General features: G+C 32.7%; 1 protein-coding gene across 1 annotated transcript; it reads right to left on the bottom strand.

Annotated features, from left to right (window-relative positions):
* Positions 1 to 6,548: 6,548 nt before the first annotated feature.
* Positions 6,549 to 19,350, bottom strand: LOC129741000 (uncharacterized). Its single transcript, XM_055732686.1, has 3 exons — positions 18,876 to 19,350; positions 7,128 to 7,327; positions 6,549 to 7,065 (listed from the first exon to the last, which is right to left on the bottom strand). The coding sequence occupies exons 1-3, from the start codon at positions 19,005 to 19,007 to the stop codon at positions 7,002 to 7,004; spliced, it is 396 nt and encodes a 131-aa protein (XP_055588661.1). The 5' UTR covers positions 19,008 to 19,350; the 3' UTR covers positions 6,549 to 7,001.
* Between the last annotated feature and the right edge of the window lie 933 nt (positions 19,351 to 20,283).

The following is a 20,283-nucleotide window of genomic DNA, read 5'->3' as shown; positions in this document are numbered from 1 at the left end:
GTATCAAATAATATGGTATCATATGCTAACGCCTCGATATCGTTGTCAGAAGGGTTCACTATCTTACCGTAGTTGAATTTTCCCTACCTGTCATCTACCTTACTCGTTTCCATAAATTTGGATTCTTCCTAGTTTGATTTAGAAATAACTATAGATTTGCTAAGTAAAAGATATATTCAAGTGATTGATTCTACGCGACTACGCGGTTATTCAATAACTCAATTAGGATATCACAGAAACAGAATCTAGAAAAGGTGTCTCTTAAACTCATCAACAATGAACTGTAAGCTTAAATAGCAATAGCTTTATTGTTATCGTCAACTTATCAACGGAACAGGAAAATAACAGTGCTGTTCTTTAAAACCTTATCACTAACTGTGGTCAACTTCTCAAATAAACTTTAATACTCAATCTACACGATAGGGGCTCAATTCAAATAAACCGTGTGCCTGTTTTTAAATGCCCGAAACGAATGATCTGAACTATCTACTCATTCTTGCTTATCGAAATCATATTTTCTATTTTAAACTTCGATTTATGAATTTCAATCCTAACCGAAAAATGTATAGATCTACCAAAAGTAAATAAAAAAAAAAAAAAATTCGAAAGTGTCTTACAAACTGAAATATCATATTTGTCAAAACAGCATTCCCGCCCAACGAACCCCTAGTTCTTGTAAAATGGTTGATTTAAGAATAAGCCAACGAAATTCATAAACCGCAAATGCACACTTTCTAGAGCATTGGGGAGGCGAATACCATTACCTATAGCTAACCTAGCAATACTTGAAACATCCTAATTCTATGAAACTAAACTAAATAACTACCTTACCAAACAGATTATGCCCTATTGAAAAGTATCACTTTATGACGGCAAAATGTGATATTTTCACTACAAAATTTTCCCATTGTTCAACGGAAGGGAGGTTTTAACTTCCATTCATCTTATCAGCATGGATCATGAAAAATTGGGACACCATTGAATCTACCGCTAATTTAATTTAAATAAAGGTGTCCATCACGCCTTCTAATTTGAGTCATATTATGATCCATGCTTGACAAGATGTGTGCAACGACCCTCTCAGGACAATGATAGTAAACCATCATTATCACAAGCATGCACACCGCCGCCGTGACCCATGGGAACCCAGGGTACGGAATGGATCATGATCAAATGTTATCATTAAATAACTTATATCTGTTCAATAACTAATGTTTATCCAGTAGTTATCTGTTAAAAAGGACTAAAATACTGTATTTATCTAAAAACTTGAAAACTGCGCCTTAAAATATGCAATGACTCTAGGGTAGTAGACAAACTTTTAGAAATCCGCTTTGTCTGATGTATGTATGTTGATATGTTGATAATCCATCATGGGTGCACGGATTCACCGCAGTTTGACCAAAGTATTGATTAAAATTTATTATTATATGACCCTGAGATTCCATACCCGGCACCATGGCTTCGTGTGAACTGTTATGAAGTGTATGTTTTATGTGTCGATGTAAGTATACTTTTGGAAGAACAATTCGACCAGGTACGCAACCAGTTCAAAATGTATAACATGTTCAATACTATACATTTACTACAGGTATTCCGGCATCCGTGTATATACCTGGCCAGCTGGCATCTGATTGAAAGTTAAAAATTATTCAGTTGAAATCAAAATATCAAAGAAAGAAAGTAAAAAAAGAACAATCTCACCAAGTGGTAGGAATTAATTCCTATTTTTTTCCTTGCGAGGGATGCGTTTTCTGATAGGAAACTGTTTTAACTTGAAGCCAACAGTTTTCTGCACAAGCCAATCTACAGTGAGCGAAATAAGAATAGCACCACTATGTGTTTTGCTTGTTAAAATATGAATGATCGAATATCACCAAAATTTTGTTCTATAAATTGTTTTGAATTGTTTAACGGATAAAACAAGCATAAGTTTACTTTTTTTGGACGTTGCAATTGGCGTTGAGGACCAAAACTATGGAAAAAGGGTGCGAAATAAGAATAGAACCACTTGTGTTATTTCAACAAAAACAAGATTATTTCTAAAAATTTTCTGTGTAAAAGTGAAAAACAATGCTTCTACGAATTATCTGAATAGATAACTGTATTTTAAGGAGTTTTCTAAAATTTCAAAGATTTTCGAAGGTTTTAAAAAGGGGTTCCAAGAGATGCTCCTTTAGCGTTTAAGAATTTGATATTTGAGTCATAATACTTTATCAAACTGCTTTATTTCTTCAGCATCATTCATAAGTATGATGCAAATTGACGAAACATAGATTTAATGCTGAATTTGAATAAAAAAACAGGCTTCAAATTCAAAAATCCTAATGTTTTTAAATAGTCAAACGCTATTTCTCTAGTTTCAAGTCATAGATGGCAGCACTATCTTGCAATTAAACCGAATTGATGCCCATTTTCAGATATCTGGGATTAAATCAGGTGTGCTGGATGATTTTGGTCAAGAAATAAGTACCTGGTACCGTGTGACCGCCTTGGAAATTCTAAGATCACAATATCAAAAAATAAGAATTTCATCATGAACCCATAAAAGTGAATTTCTTGGACCGATAATCATAATAATTTTGAACTTTCCGATGGAGCTTGATGGACCAGATAACAAGCAGTATTATTGGTATGATTTGAAATTGAATCGGAAGTTGAGATGTGCAGGAATTTTGGCGGTGTTATATTCTTGTGCTGGTGTTTTTTTTTTGCAAACCCGGAAAAGGTTTCTGCAGCGTGAACTCCAACAAAACTGTTTTGGAAAACTACATCGAAATGATGAATATGGGCCTAAATAAACCTGAAAAATCAATATTGAGACTTAATTTGGTATTAACGGCAAGATAGTGCTGCCATCTATGACTTGAAACTGGAAAAAGTGATGTTTATTGAAAAAAAATCTAAGTTTATGAATACCAACCTGTTTTTTCTGATTTAAAATAAACCAAAAATGTTTGATTCATCATTTCACGTCATTTAAATGAAGAAAGTAAGTAGTTTGGTAAAGAATTACAGCTCAAATATCAAATTCCTTAGTTCTAGAAGAGCATCTCTAAAAACACCATTTTAAAACCTTCGAAAATCTGTGTAATTCTAGAAAATTCCTTAAAATGCAGTTATCTATTCAAATAATTCGTAGAAGCATTATTATTCATTTTTACACAGTAAATTTTTAGAAATAATCTTGTTTTTGTTGAAATAACACAAGTGGTTCTATTCTTATTTCGCACCCTTTTTCCATAGTTTTGGTCCTCAACGCCAATTGCAACGTCCAAAAAAAGTAAACTTATGCTTGATTTATCCGTTAAAAAATTCAAAACAACTTATATAAGAAAATTTTGGTGATATTCAAACATTCATATTTTAACAAGCAAAACACATAGTGGTGCTATTCTTATTTCGCTCACTGTATATTCCTTCTTTAGCATCAGATGACAGTTCTGGATTCGTGTCCTATCATGCTCTTCATTTAAACAAACAATCACTAAGCAAAAATTCCACTACACAACTGCATCCAGCCGACAAAAACCAACAACATTCTACCTGCTCTCACTTCTCGTGATTTATCACTTTAAATTTTGCTAATTTTCGAATAGGGCCACACAAGGGATACACAAGACCCACTATCACTGGCCCGAGCTTTTTAACATTTAATACTGAACCAAAAACACATTCTTTTTTTAATATTACAGTTATTTCTCACTAGCCAGCAAGCTCAATCATTACAATCAATCGCAGCAAGCTGGGGAAATTCGGCTCATGCACAAACACGTCACAACAGGAGGAAAAGAACTAAACGATGCCGACTAGTTAAAACCCGCGTTTTTTAACGTGGCAATAACCTTTTGCAGTTCCAATTTCATTTGCACCAAACACATTTGGATGTCCATATTTTATCATTTACCTCAAGCTTTCAAGATTTTCACACATTGGGCACTAAAATGCAATATAAAATGCATCGAACAAGTTCCAACAGAAAGGCCGAACGACGTGAAACCATCCAGTCGAAACACATTTTAATTAGCATAATTGAAAACACATTTTTCCCAGAGCTTCCCAGAACTCGAACAGATTCTTGGATAACTCTGCAATTTAACTACTCCATCAGTTTATTTAAATTTTTTCTTCCCTATTTCCAAGCAGACACACGTTTGCAGATTATTCTACTGATGTTTCATTTATTTGGAATACTATTTTCACTTTCACTTAACCATCTACACCATAATCACATGGCAATTAAGACACTCTTCCTTGTAAATTTGAGCAACATCCCAAAAATTTTTACTTTTTCTTCAAAAAATGGTCAATATCGCAATAATTTACACCGCGAAACGACCGCAATTCCGCCATTCATGCAATGTGTATTTTCTGCACTTGGGTGGAACCGATAGAGCAAGCGCGACGAATGGAAATCTACGTCCGTCGATTTAGAAATCCGCTTTGTCTGATACTTAAAAACTGTGAAATAAAAACTAAAATGGCGGAAAACAGTCAAAGGACCTTTTTTCTTCGCATTTTATTCGATTTTTGCCTAGGGTCAGGCTACCCTGAATTAAGGATCAAGTCTCTTTTACTAAAGGATCAAGTCTCCTTATTTTAAAAAATATCACATTTTTTTTAGTCTCACGAAAATGCTTCTAGCTGATCCACGAGTTGAAATTACACGCTGTCAGAATATGCAAAAGACGGCAAGTTGCTAAATTCTCCTCAAAAGATATGATAAAATAAGAAAAGGGGATAGGATACCCATTCTCCGCTACTTTTAATTTTTCTCTTCTTAAAAACATGTGAAAATTGCCCTGATTTTCCATGATTTGTTAGGATATTGAGTTGGAGAAATAAAAAAAATTCCCCCGCAGTTAGCTAAGATAAGATGAATGTATTGCCTTACTATGTCTCGCTCGTATACGTAAAAAACAACTTGAATAAACTTTCTGATTGGTGGTCGTGGTTTTGAAAAATTTCGAAATATGCTCATAAGTTGTTGCACCCCAAATCTGAAGAGAGGAGCTTCTTAAAAATACTAACAGATAATTATTGTGTTATGATTTATTTGTCTTATTATCATTTAATTTTGAATCACATGTTCAACGTTGGGAACTTAAGATTTTACTTAACAATAAATTTCAACTGTCTGGAAACAAATATAACACAATATATACGTTCAGCATGCTGTTAATCCTTGAATTGTTCATACAATAAAAAGGACAAATAAACAAACAAAAAATAATCGATTCATCAAAATTGTCAAATTGTTATTTCACGACAAGCCCATAAAAATACATTATATTTAATAAAATATAATTTAAACCTGAATTCAATTGTGCAGGTACATTAAAAACTAGTACCGTCGAATTTTTTTTTTTGCAAGAACTACTACTCTTACTTTTATAATGTTTTTTTATTTTTCAAAATTGAAATGCTACGGACAAAGACATGCGACAACAAATACACAAGCTTCATTTTGACCATCTGAAACCACATTTAAATGGGGCTTACAAAAATCGGCATAACTTACCAACAAACTTTTTGTGAAAATTTTTTCAAAATATTTCCATCTTACAAACCGTATGAATGAAAACTGATTGACAAGCTGTTGTCAAAAGATTCAGCTAAGACCAAGCCCACCGCAAGTTGCTATTTCGGTTGGTATTTTAGATGTTTTGATTGGTTGCGTTTTTATCTACTTACTGATTCTCGCACCCATTGTTGCGATCCAGGTTGGTATTTGTGTTTGTTTATTTTCTGATAGCAACGACCGGCTGTGTTGCTACCGGGTTGCTACATAAACGTATCCTGTAACAACCTACTGCTCGAATGCTATTTCTCGAATCAAGTTAGCGACTGTTGGTGCGATGATGGGTTGATAGATATGTTGCTGAATGTACTCGATTCGAGGTTTAGCAACCATTGGTGGGCCTGGTCTAAGAGAAGGTTTTAAACCTGAGAAAACTGGAAATGGATTTTTTTTGGAAAAAATATCATTTTGATAGCCTCACAAAGTCAGAAATCCTGGTCCATGTGTTTTTCGATCTTAAAAATCACTTGCATTTAGATCTAAGAAATGCAGCCATTCTGATTGATACTTTATGAAAAAAATATCCTCTACTTTTATTACAAGTTTAAATATCTCAGTTATTTGCAGAATAATTGAAACTTTATTAAAATTGAAATCTACTTATGAGTTCGTGCTAATATATTTTAAATTATAGGGAATAATGGTTGAAGTGTGTAGAATCTTCAAAGTACTAAAAGTACTGAAAGTTAAGTTCCTTAGCCCCTGTTGCTATGCAATTAACTAAACTATCATAGTTGTTAGTAATCATAAAACTAAGCTTCTGAGAATTTTCTGCGAAAAGTAATTTGGGTTTTACGGTGTTTAGTTTAATAAATGCATACGATAATTTTGCGTTTCCCAGATTCATTTAAAATCAATTTAACGGTAGGATTTAATTCTTAGCATTTAATCTCACGTGTAAACTTAATTTAGTCTGAAATGTCGATGAGTGGAAGAAAAGAAACAACGTTTTCGCAAAAGAAACATTCCCCTCCCCTTTTCTTTTCAACTTTCGGCAGCACCATCGAACAAGCATTTCTCAGCCGACTTTTATTTTCGCATGCCGGTCACGTTTAGTCGATTATGTTTTGGGGAAGTAAACTTTGCTGGCTGCAATCCGAGAGGCCGTCTGTCGTCTGCAGCAAATTCCACGCGTTTCGGTTGGACCCAGGGCAGGTTTTTCTTCGGTCTTGAGTCTGTCAGGGAACTGTTTGTTGATGTAAGGTTGTGTGGATCTGAGAGATGCCCTGGGGTGATGCCGCCTTGCGATAAGATTCGACGACGACTGCGTTGAGGAATAGTTTCATTCACACCGCCCCCTTACGCTTCGACGACTGCGAAGAGGTCAATGGTCCTTTCTTGGCGAATTCGAGGGCCCCACACGAGCTTTTCAACAGGTTTTTGGGAAATATTTTTGGCTGAATTGAGTTTCATATAATCATCAACTGCTCATTTTGAAAAATTTGTTAAATTTTTGTCTTAAACTAGAATTTTTACTGCTGCTTCTGAAATCAATGATTGAAGTTAAAACGGTTGGATAAAAAAAACCATTAATCAAAAATCTTACAAATGCATTTTAAGTGTTGAATTCTTTTCAACGTAACGTTGAATTTGGATCTGAAGTTGTTTAAGCTGAGCTTGATAGCGAGTTTGACGTTGTGTTAAAATATTGATCATTTTTTGTTGTTGTTGGCTTCGGAAATCTAACTGTCCAATCGTTGCCAGAATGTTTCGAAACGTTTCCTCCTGTGATGAATGCTGAGAGGGCTGAAAGGGATAAGATGTATATAACATTACCAAGATCCAAGCTTAAAAAGTTACTTTATCTCAGTTCAATTTTTAGTAGAAGGTATTTATGATTAAAAAGCTCTCAAATTTAATTTCAAATACTTATCTGAGAGAAAAACAGAATACTTTTCTGGCCAAATGACCTCCCAAAAAACGTTATGCCTAGTATTCGGCGCCCCAAATAGTGCCAATTACCTATTTATTCTTAAAATTTATACAATAACAGACTTGCCAAATTTTTTCCAAAGGTGTTGAATTTATTGTTTAACTAGCTGACCCGATGTGCTTAGCTTCACCTCCCAAAAATAAATGAAAGTTTAGAATATTATTTAAATATGGTCATTTTTGATATCATTTTTAGTCAATTTTCAACATTAACAGAAACCGCTTTGAAATTAGAACTTCAACTGGAGTTTCAAATTGCACTTAAGATGATTTAATCTAATTTTCTGCAACTTGATCTCTAATATAGTTTTCAAAGGTCTGATTTTGTTTGCACTTTTTTATAAGTTGCACATTGATTCTTTAATTATGTTGAATTATGCGGGAAGACATACTATAGACACATTTTTAGTATCTAAACAACGTTGCATTTTGCTCCATTTCCTTCATCCGTTCCTCTGTAACATTCTTCGGAACATATCTCGTATTTAAATACCTTCCCACACTGAACCTCGAAAATACCCAAACTTGAGAACTTTCCCCACCAACCTCTTCCCTACATGTTTGGCTATTTGTGGCATAGCCCAAAGTTAAGCTCTTAAAGGAGAACTTATGCCCCAAAATCTGATACCGCAATAAAATGGAAATCAAAATATAAAAAAAAAATACTCTAGGTACGGGAATCACAGCCATACCTGCAATGGCACTGCTATTACCAACTAAGGATGCTAACCGCTCGACCACCGAGGAATTATTGAGAGAAGCAGCTACATCATCGTATATGCGAGACTTTCTGCTAATGAACCCCTCAAAAAAACAGTTCTCCGCTTGAAGAACAAGTTTGGCTAATTGATTCTTCACAATCTTGAGTTGTCAATATCGAACTCGGGTTTGGTGGGTGGCAGTTCTCAAGTTTGGGTATTTTTTATTTTCAGTGCATGTCAAATTTGATTATATTTGCTTAATTGCTTCTCCAGTTATACCAACAAAATTGTACTGGACCCCAGTCTTTGTGTGCTTCCCGGTAGAAGAAAATCTAAGAAGAAAAGTGATTCAAATGATCATAGAACCATTTCTCGGACCCAGATGGTTTCCCATGTCAGATTTGAGTTCATTTGTTAGAGAAATTCTTGTTTTATGTGAAACAATTTTATGGGAGAATAACCTTAACTTATCATCCGCTGGATAAGTTCTCGATTCTCAAGTATTGTGAAAAAAAATTTGGGAGCATCTTCGAATTCCTTCTCATAAAAAATTTGGCTTCATTTACTTGATTAGTTTTCCAGTTAAGCTGAAAATTTTAAAGGAGCTTCCTTTACCCTTTAGATCTCCCTACTGTAAGAATGGAGGAGCAGTAAATGTTCATAGAACCAATTCTTGTATTCAAACAACCTGTCAAGCCAAATTTTGATTGAATTTACTCAAAAAGTTCTCAAGTTATGCAATAATAAAGATATGAAAGCCACCCTTCCTTCCTTTATATATCCCCACTAGATAAAGGGTGGAGTCTTACATAATCATAGAATTATTTCTCCCATCATAGAATAATAGTCTCCCATGCCAAATTTGGTTCAATAAACTTCATGAGTTCTCAAGTTATGTAAAAAATTGTAAGCTAGACCTCTCTCCCTTTTTATCTCCTAACTGGAAGGAGGGAGAGGTACCAAATATTTATAGAAACATTTATAGTACCAAAATAGTCCCCATAATTGGATTTATTTGCTTGATCAATTCTCGAGCTCAACAAAAACTTGTCTTTCCAGTAAGAGGGACGGGTCTTAAACCATAAAAGGAACCTTCCCAGGCATCAAAACCACCCCTCCGCCAAGTTTCAATTCAATCGGTTCTGTAGTTTCGAAATTGGTAGGTAACAGACAGACAGACATACAGAAATCTTTTTTTTTTGTAAAGCTTAGCTCATTTAGAAATGGGCACTTTCTTTTGCTGATAGCTTATTTCCTAGTTATAGGATATACAATTTTTTTATTTATTGCTTTCTAATGCCTGTAAAAAGTTCTATCCAATATATTTTTTATATATTTTAAAATCAACGCGTTTTAACGATGCAAGAGAAAAAGAAACAAAATAGTTATGCACAGTTTCATTCAAGATCCATCATTATAATCTTAAATTTTTACACTTTCCATAACTTTTTTAGGTTGTTTTTGCTGCCAGAAATAGCAATAAAATTTTTGGAAGCGATCCATCCAGTCCTGAATTAGAGCAACGGGTTTTAATTTTGTATGGAAATTTGTATGGGAAAACAAAATTTTTCATTCAAAAATCACCAGAGATGTTCTGAAAGTTCCAAATAATATAACTTTGGATGAAGAATGTTTCTTGATTCTTGCAGTACATTTCATGTGAACAAAGCACAAACCTTAATTTTTTGCCAGAAAAGATATTTCATTTTAAATAAAATTTTTGTTTCCAAATTTTTTTTTAATTTAATCGTTTTTGACTGCTTATTTGCAAGCTGTGTAACAGTAGGGTGAAAATAAAAAATCTCAAAAAACGGCTTTACATTGCCAGAGAATTTATTGATTTTCGTAGTCTTTGCAAAAACATGTCATGCAATTATTAACAGCTCCATACAAAATTGAAACGCGTTGCGCTAACTCAGGAATCAACCAAATCATCTCAAATTTTACACTGATGCTTGGTGACCCAAAATTCATCGAAAAACTATATGGGAGCAAAAAGTTATTTTTTTGCCGCGGTCTAATGACCATTAGACCGCTGCAAAAAATGACTTTTTGCTCCCATATGTTTTTTCGATGCCTATTGGGTCACCAAGCATCAGTGTAAAATTTGAGATGATTTGGCTGATTCCTGGGTTAGCGCAACGCGTTTCAATTTTGTATGGAAATTTGTATGGAAATTTGTATGGAAGAAGAAATTTTTGCACATTAAATCATCCAGAAAATTCAAATAAGCTTGGAATGAAGTCGGTCTTTAATTTTTAGTTTTGACTCTTCTTAAGCTTTATTTTTTGCTTGCATGACAAGCAGCTAAGAATTTTATGAAAAGAGTTATAAGCATTTCAAAATAAAAAATCTAAATCCATTGAAAAATATTCAAAAATGGCAGACTGCTTGCTAGAGCTGTTAATAATTGCATGAAATGTTTTTGCAAAGGCTTTATAAGTCAAAAAATTCTCTGGCAATGCAAAGCAGTTTTTTGAGATTTTTCGTTTCCATCCTACTGTTACACAGCTTTCAAACAAGCAGTCAAAAACGATATAATTAAAAAAAATGAATTTTGAAAAAAAATTTATAAAACATTTAATAACTTTTCTGGGGAACAAGATAGGCTTATTCATTCCATCACTTGAAATGTACTGCAAGAACCAAGGAACATTTTTAATCCAAAGTTATATTTTTTGAAACTTTCAGAACATCTCTGGCGATTTTTGAATGAAAAGTTTTGTTTTCCCATACAAATTTTCATACAAAATCAAAACTCGTTGCGCTAATTCAGGACTGGATGAATCGCTTCCAAAAATTTTATTGCTATTTCAGGCAGCAAAAACAACCAAAATAAGTTATGGGAGATGTAAAAATTTAAGAATTTGAAATTTCCATACAAAGCTTGCAGCGGTCTATTGACCATGGTTTAAAATCGACTGATGCATTTCGATAAAGTGATTAATTCAAGTGTTTTTCTTCTTGATTTAATCTAATTAATTTGATGTTGGTCCCGGATTGGCATGGCCCTGATACTTGTTGAAAAACATTTGGAAAGCTTAGGCAGCCTAAGTAAAGTTAGAACAATTCCGGATATGGTGGTTCCAAATTTACATATTAACATTAAATTTGATGTCTGTAATAAGAATTCGGATTCTGAATCCAGTTTATTTTAAATAAACTTCCATTTGGATCATCTTTGGGAAAAAACGATATTCGAATCTTTGTTTTGCATTTCAAACTTCCTTATTAGAAATTCATCATTTCGAAAAATGAAAAGAGAATACTCAAAATTACAAACCATTTTGAAGATTTGAAATTTGAACTTTTGATTCTTATGCAGAATTAAAACTAAAGAATGTTTAATAATGGTGATCCAGAATTGTAAAATCCGAAACAGTTTCATCATTCCCAATTTTCATTCAGATTCACAAGTTGAATTTCGAATAAATTCACATTGAAAGTCAAAAATTCAGAATTCAAGTGAGATAATTCAGTGTGAAATTCTGTACCAAATTTCGCTTTTTGGCTCATAGTTCGTAAAATTATTATTTGGAACTTAGATTCAAAAATCATTTGAAATTCGGAGTTCAGATTTCGAGCTCAGGCTCTAAAGGCAGTAAATTCGGTATCAAAATTAAAAATTCAAATTCAGCTTCAAGTTAAGTTTTATTATCAAGAATAAAATATCTTTGTGAGAATTTCATTAAGGATTCAGATTACATGTGAATGCAATTTATAAGTATTACATCTAGTTACAAAACTATTTTTTTATTTTCAATCAGAGTAAGTTTGGAACACTTATATAAAAATCACACATATATAGTAAATGATTAATAATTTTTTTTTGCCAAAAAACTTGTACTTGTATGTACTTGAACTTGTGGACTGAGAGTCAACTGAGAATATATTTTACTGTTTTCTTGTTTAACATAATTTATATTGCAGATTCTTCTCAAATAAAGCTTTAAACTAAACTAACTTACTTTTTGATTTAACAAGAGTAGAAAATAAATCTGATTTGAATCGCAAACTCAATCTTTTAATTTTATTTCTCAATATTTGATAAATTTTTACCAATGCCTAAATAAGCATAATACTTTCAAATTTAAGTAAACATAAACAATTTTTTTTAAATGAAATCTTCAAATACTCAATTATTTTTTAACAAAATATTGAATAAAAATTGGCAATTACTATAAATATTTTGAAAAGTTAGAAATTTTAAATTCATACCTTACTATTAATGTAAAATAACTCAAACCAAATTAATTTTTAAGAACCTTTTTTTACCTACTATTTTTAATGTATGCATTGTTAAAGCAAACATGTTATAGGAGAAACTTTTTCATAATATATTTGAAAAATAAAAAATGAATTCAAAGTCGAAAATTAAATTTAAAGAATCGATTGTTATTCAAATTTTCGAATCGAAAAACAATCAACTATTTCAAAATAGTACGTACAACCTTGTAAACCAATGATAAAAATCTATAAAACTCCTTTTCACGGTGCAGTCTATGATCAAAATCACTTTATTTTCATAAATTTTACACTTTGATATTTTGCACTGATTAAAGCTGTGAAGATTTTACTCTGTGCAATTAAAGTTGCGCCTTTTTAAACTATAAAAATCTGTTTTTAATATTTTTATTTTGTTTTTAAGATTTTTTTTTAATTTATAGAGGCATTATTCACATCAATTTTTTGTTTCGATTCTCAGCTTCCCTCACCCAACGCATACATGCAGGACAATTCAAACAAGAATATCATTTTATACTTCGGCAACATGCATCGACCACCTCTGGATTCTAATGAAGAACCTGACTATCCCTTGTGATAAGCGGCGGAAGCAAAAAATGTTTCGCTCTGGTCCCATTTTCGGACATGATGAACTTTGGAGTTAAGAGATAGGAAATAAATTAAAAAACGTGACAACTAAACTTTTTCCATTTTCAAATAAACATCACAATAGTCTGAATCGATTTGAGGTCATTTATGAATTTCTCAAACTCTGGGTCTAAAAAGCTTCGTCTTGGTTCAAAAATCATCCATGATAATTTTTAAGTAATGTTTATATGAGTAAATTTGAACTTTTAGGTTTGTAAGGGAAAAATCAATATTTTGTATTGAAAAATCAACATCAATTTTTTTTCTCCTATAGAACTGAACCTCCTCATGGATTTTGTGCCAATATATAAGTTGTTCAAATGAAATTTTCCGCTGAACAACTTTGTCGAAAATCATAACTTCGTATCGGTTCGGTTCCACAGAAGAAACAAACATTAGGTTGATTTTTCAGTACAAAGTATTCAAATTTTCCATACAAACCTAAAAGTCCAAATTTACTCATGTAAACGTTACTTAAAAAAATATGCCAAAAATTTTGAATGAGTTTTGAACCAAGACGAAGCTTTTCAAGCCCCAGGGTTAGAGAAATTCAAAAATGACCCCAAATCGACTCAGTCTAATATCACAATCCAATTTTCAAAAAAAACAAAACCAACGACACCTTTAAAATTGATAATTTACTTAAACTCTAGTAATTTTTTGCTGTTGAAACTTGTTTGCTAAAATGTTAGCAAATAATGATTTTTTTTTGTACTATAAAATAAGTAAACATTTATTCAGGGCTCTTTTTTGTAACTTAAACTATAGTTTAAATAAATTGCTAAATAGGTCCAATAAGAGCAAAATTTTGCTAAATTCCGGCCTTGGAAATTTTGTGTGTAGATCAGTTGCCTTGTGCTCCGAATATTAATTTCACCATGTACTTGTTTAAGTAAGCTGAAGTTATGAGCTAATTGTTGCAAATATGGATTGATTTTTTTAATCATGGCCCCAACATATTTGAAAAAATACTTAAAAACCGTATTTTTCAATCAATCAATCGTCAAAGTTGTTGGAGACAGACCAAATATTTTTTTGAAGGTGGATTGGGAAGTTGATGTTATTTGACTAATCTTGGTATCACAAGAAAAATAAAATAAAAATTAAACATGACAAACTTTTAAAGAGCCTATGTGCAACATACAATTTCCAATTTTAGTTTACTTTGGCAATAAATGTATTTTTTAAGCACTTGATAACTAATTTACAGTTATTTTCAAGATTTTTTTAAAATTAAGTCTTTGAATAACGCTAAATAAATTATTGATGCTTAATATTGTCCGAGAATCAAAATTGAGTTACAATACAAGAACATGTACTTGTGAGTTTTTTTTCTTTTCTGTGATTTATCTTATACATTAAGGGACGAGCGATGTATAGGGGAGAATGAGGATACTTGATCCCTGGGGATACTTGATTCCTTAGCTATATCTCGAAACTGGAATGTCTTACAAAGATCAAATGTTCTAGAAAAATGTGCCAAAATGAGTAAAATAACAATGCTTGTAGTTTAAAAAATTTTAACAAAATAATTGTTTGAGCAATTGAACTTTGTTTGAAAAATTTCACAAAATGTAACTTGAAGATCTTTTTTCATCACTTTAAAATGTTCGTTACATGAGAAAATTATGAAAAAAATATTTGTTCCAATGTATCAATAGTTCGAGCGTAAAATGAACTTCATAATGCCATATTTTCAAAGCAATGGAAAACCCTCAACTTTTTTCAGAAAAAGTTTTCTAAAATGTTGATTATGGGTATAATTGATCCCCTAGAGTTGGGTACAATTGATCCCCCTCCCAAACGGCATATTCTTCTTCTGAAAATTGATCGTTATGATTGCTGATCACTAAATTACTAATATTTATCCAAATACTAATATTTATCAAACAATTGTCTGAAGAAAAGAGCAAAAATAATTAATTTTCTCTTAATTATAAAAAATAGCGCCTTTAAGTATGCAATGTTATTAGCGTTGAGACAACGTTATAGAATTTTCTTCTTATGTCTGCTATAAGTTGTGAAATGAGAACAAACATGACCAAAATAGTCAATTAACATTCTATCTTGGGGTTTTGTTTGATTTTTATACAAGGATTCGGGCTTCCTGAATAAAAGATCAAGTCTCCTTCAATAGGGGATCAAGTCTCCCCTAACTTCGGAAAAATCGCAATTTTTTTACTCCCACGAAAATGCTTCTAGTTCATAAACGGGTTCAAGTATCGTTCTAATTTTTGGAGCATAGAAACTTGAAGTTACAAGCTGTCAGAAAATGTCAAAGAAGGCGAGTTGCTAAATTTTTCCAAAAAGATATGGTGAAAATAAGAAAAGGGGATCAAGTATCCCCACTCTCCCCTAACGATTTTGAGCGAAGATAGTCAAATTGTCACTCTAGATCTAACTAGGCAACTTTTTTTGTAGGGGCTTTCAGGAAACGTCCATAAAAAAAATGATGCAAAATTAAAGACTATTTAAATTTAATAGGTGTTCCCAAAGATTTTTTTTAAAATTAATAATAAAAATTCATTTGAATTTTCAAGAATATAATTTTTTTTTAACACTAAACATACCGGCATTCTGTATATAGGGGAGAGTGGGGATACTTGATCCCCTTTTCTTATTTTCACTACATCTTTTTGGAAAAATTCAGCAACTCGCCGTCTTTGACATTTTCTGACAGCTTGTAACTTCAAGTTTCTATGCTACAAAAATTAGAACGATACTTGAACCCGTTGATGAACTAGAAGCATTTTCGTGGGAGTAAAAAAATTGCGATTTTTCTGAAGTTAGGGGAGACATGATCCCCTATTGAAGAAGACTTGATCCTTTATTCAGGAAGCCCTAATCCTTGTATAAAAATCAAACAAATCCCCAAGATAGAATGTTAATTGACTATTTTGGTCATGTTTGTTCACATTTCACAATTTATAGCAGACATAAGAAGAAAACTCTATAACTTTGTCTCAACGCTAATAACATTGCATACTTAAAGGCGCTACTTTTATAATTAAGGGAAAATTATTTATTTTTTCTCTTTTCTTCAGACAATTGTTTGATAAATGTTAGTTTTCTAGATAAATATTAGTAATTTCGTAATCAGCAATCATAACGATCAATTCAGAAGAAGAATATGCCGTTTAAAAGGGGGATCAATTGTACCCAACTCTAGGGGATCAATTGTACCCATAATCAACATTTTTGAAAACTTTTTCTGAAAAAAGTTGAGAGTTTTCCATTGCTTTGAAAATATGGCATTATGAAGTTCATTTTACACTTAAACGATTGATATATTGGAACAAATATTATTTTCATAATTTTCCCATGTAAGGAACATTTTAAAGTGATGAAAAAAGATCTTCAAGTTACATTTTGTGAAATTTTTCAAACAAAGATCAATTACTCAAACAATTATTTTGTTAAAAATTTTTAAACTACTAGCTTTGTTATTTTGCTCATTTTGGCACATTTTTCTAGAACATTTGATCTTTGTAAGACGTTCCAGTTTCGAGATATAGTTAAGGAATCAAGTATCCCCAGGGATCAAGTATCCTCATTCTCCCCTACCTATTTATACCGGCGGGGGTCAAATGACTCCTAACACCTTTTTCGCTAAAACTCTCTTGCTTCTCAACCGATTTTTACAACAATTATAGTTTTGAAAAGCTTGTAGCGTGACTCAAATATGATTCTCAGACTCAGAACTCAGATTCTCAGAATATTCAGCTAAAATCATCCATTTCAAAGTTATACGAAGTCTAAGAAAAAAAAATCCGAAAAACATGCTTCGGCAAAACGACTGTAAGTGAGTTATTAGGAGTTTTAAAAGAAATTCACTTGGTGCATATAAAAGCTGAAGTTAGAAACTATATGTTGAACACATGGATTTTTTTTTTAATTTTTTTAAGATCATGACCATAAAAAATGTAAAAAAGTGGTGTAAAAATCGTACTTTTTAATGAATCAACCGCCAAAGCTGTTCCAGTCAAAGTAGAAATTTTTGGAAAAATGTTTTGGAAAGTTGACGTAATTTCACATATTTTGGCGTCATTAGGTTTTTGAAATAACTAACACGGATTTTTTGACGATTTTTCAAAGTTAGCTGTTTATCGAGCTTTTTGTCAATCTAAAGTTTTTCAGATTATTTCAACACCTAAATTAACCTTTGCATTGAATTTTGAGTACCTTAGCGCATGATTTTGACAATAATATTATATGCTCAAGAAAGGAAATTTTATGCCAGTTCTAGTGATGTATTTTTTTTGGTGATGCAATGCTTAATAAAATATTATAAATAAATTACTAAAAGCAAAACCAGAAAATTTGCGCGGCTGCTTGCATGTTTTTCGTTTTCTTTCACCCGTCGCGATGCGTCGTGTGCGAAATGACTTTGAGAGATTACCCAAGCAACCAAAAGTCCCATAAAACAGGTACAAACACGCATACTCAGCCCCATCATTGATATAAAGTACGTTCTATGCAGCTCAAAATTTAAGTTCTTATTGATACTTTCAAGTTTCAAAACAAGTCTTAATGATCTTCTATTCAGCTTACAGCGGCCTCTTAATTCAGCTTCCGAAAAATCGCAAAATTAGCAAAAAATCTCTCTCTATCTCAACTGAACCGTTGGCTTCGGTTCATATCACCTCCTCTATTATTTAATGTGTTCTGTACCGGTGCCGCCATGATGCTACGCGCCGGATTTCAAACTCGACAAATTGCTCAATTGCCTCTTTCCTACATTTCCTACATATATCGCATCGGAATGGTCACTCAAGTACAAAATTACTAATTGAAAAAAAATTGCCCGGCTTGGGGATCGAACCCCGTGGTGAGAATCGAACACACTACCACGAGACTACGCCTAGATGTTGTTCTAACTGAAATTAAAACTCGAAGAAGTGATTTGATTTTGAAAGCACATCAATGCACTTTTTGTGACTTATAAAATCCCGTTTGAGCACTTTTGTGCCCTTTATGTGACTTACTAAATCCCGTCAGGCAATCTCTTTGTCAGCCAATATGTAACTTTTCAAAATTCAAAAAGCACTGTACATTTTTATTTAGGTATCACAATTTTGTTTAGCATTGCAGCGCTAATGTTATTACATCACAATTAATACAAATAAATGCGTTTTTGAGGTGAATGTTAATGAAAAGTGCTGATAACGTTTGAAATTTTCCTCGGAAATAATTTTATTCCAAGTGGACGTTAGAACATACTTGTTGTAATCACCGTAATAGCCCAGTGAGTTTTAGTTTTTCCGAAAGCTGTTGCGCAGTGAGTTCAATTCAGTGGATAAATTTTAATAAAGAAAGAAATATTTGGAAAAAGAAATCAAATTCAAAAAGTCCTGCACAAAAAGGTAAGAACATCCTCAAAAGAAAATGTAAATATAGTGTTGAAGTCTTTATTTATTTCTCAGAGAAATGGCTAAGTATTCAAAAAAATAAACAAACAAGCATTTAGAAGAAATCAATAGTATAGCTGAAGAGTTTTCAGAAATTACCATTGGTATTACCACATACGTATTTCAAAATCTACAAACTTAAAAAAAAAAAATTTAAATGACAAAATACGTGCATTTCGAAAATAAAAATAGTCCTGAAGAAAAATTAGCGAAAAAACAATTATAATAGGAGTTATAGTCATTTGAAGTTCCAAAAATGTCATTTGACCCCCTCCGGTACAAATAGTGTTAAACTTGTTCAATGTCGGTCGAGATAAAGACTCCGTATTTCGTCCTTGATGCGGGAATTAATAAAGAATAGTGATAATAGAACAAACATACCTGTGCTGTCACTAGACCATCGTCGGAATTTTGTAGCATATTCAAACACACCAAAAATGCATCCAATGACGTTAACAAATGCTCACAATTGCACTGTTTCAATGTTTCATTTTCGGCTTCCAATTCCTCCATATGGGATACCAGCTGTGCCACTTGACTTTCAATGTCGCCCAAAATTTGAACTTTTTCCCGAAACGTAATTTCTTTGACCCCTTCGCTTGAGTTTGAATTTTGAACATTTTTTAAGATTTTGTTGAGGTTGTCTCCATCGCCTGACTGTGTTATGATTTGATTTGTTGCTTCCAATTTGTCTTCAATGAACTGTTTCACTAATTTTCTTCTAATAGGAATGCGATCCTGTTTAAACCGTCTCGGATCCGGTGTTTTCGCCGACCAGGAGAAGATGGGACATCTTTCATCAGTTTTTGGTTTTTGTTTTGATTCTTCTAGTGTGACATCAGATGGAATCGCTGGTTTTCCGTTAGACATTTTGGTGAACAACTACGCATTTCTGTTTTGTCGGATTGCTTGGATTGATTTTTGTAAAGACAACTGTATTCATATTTTCTGAGTATATTTTCAAGCTTTTGTTCTGAAGACAAATGGAATTGCATCGCTTACAAAAACGAAGCCAAGAATGGCATATCGAATAGCATTTCTACATGATCATAAAACTGCTCACGTCTCTTTGTCACAACTAGGTGCAATGCTACGTTGTTGCTTTCCTTCTTAGATAGAAGAACAGTTTGACATCGAGCAAATCCAATCGAGAACAACAAAGTCATAAATGCCATTGTGTGTGATATTCATGCAAACCGGGTTGGCTCTTTTTTTTTCGTCTCCCCATTCATGATGGGCCACGATATGGAGGGTGACTTTCTCACCGAAGATGATGAAATTTATCACCCACGTTCTGTAACGATCCCAACATTTCTAACAGAAAGCTAAAACAACATTCCCATTCACTACCTATATATCTACGGGGGTGTATTTTGGGAGAGACAAATCGAAAGGGCCCAAAGCACCACTATCTCTGGATCGTCTGACAGAAAGTCTGGCTGCTAGCTTGCTGAAAAACAATGTTGCGTTTTGCGAAATAGTATCCATCGTCTGGATCAAAGACATTCTCTTTCATGGGAATTGGAACCAAAATTTAGTTTGAATTTAAACAAATTTCGGTACCATAACGGTTTGATAAACATCGGTTCCTAGAATATTTAGAACAGTAGGTACAACTTTTAAAGGCCAATACAATCAAAACAAAAAAAATCTTCTGACCTCATCTCCCACTTGAATCGAATTTGAAATTATGATTATTGAATCGATGCCAAAGGTTTCACGCAAACTAACATTTGTGGAGCACCACCGCATCACCTTATTGCGAAAATTAATTTACAGCGGTCCCGAA

This window comes from Uranotaenia lowii, chromosome 2, assembly GCF_029784155.1.
Source record: "Uranotaenia lowii strain MFRU-FL chromosome 2, ASM2978415v1, whole genome shotgun sequence".
In the NCBI taxonomy this organism is placed as follows: domain Eukaryota; kingdom Metazoa; phylum Arthropoda; class Insecta; order Diptera; family Culicidae; genus Uranotaenia; species Uranotaenia lowii.
Note: the sequence above shows the minus strand (reverse complement) of the source record. Positions and strands in the feature narration are given on the sequence as shown.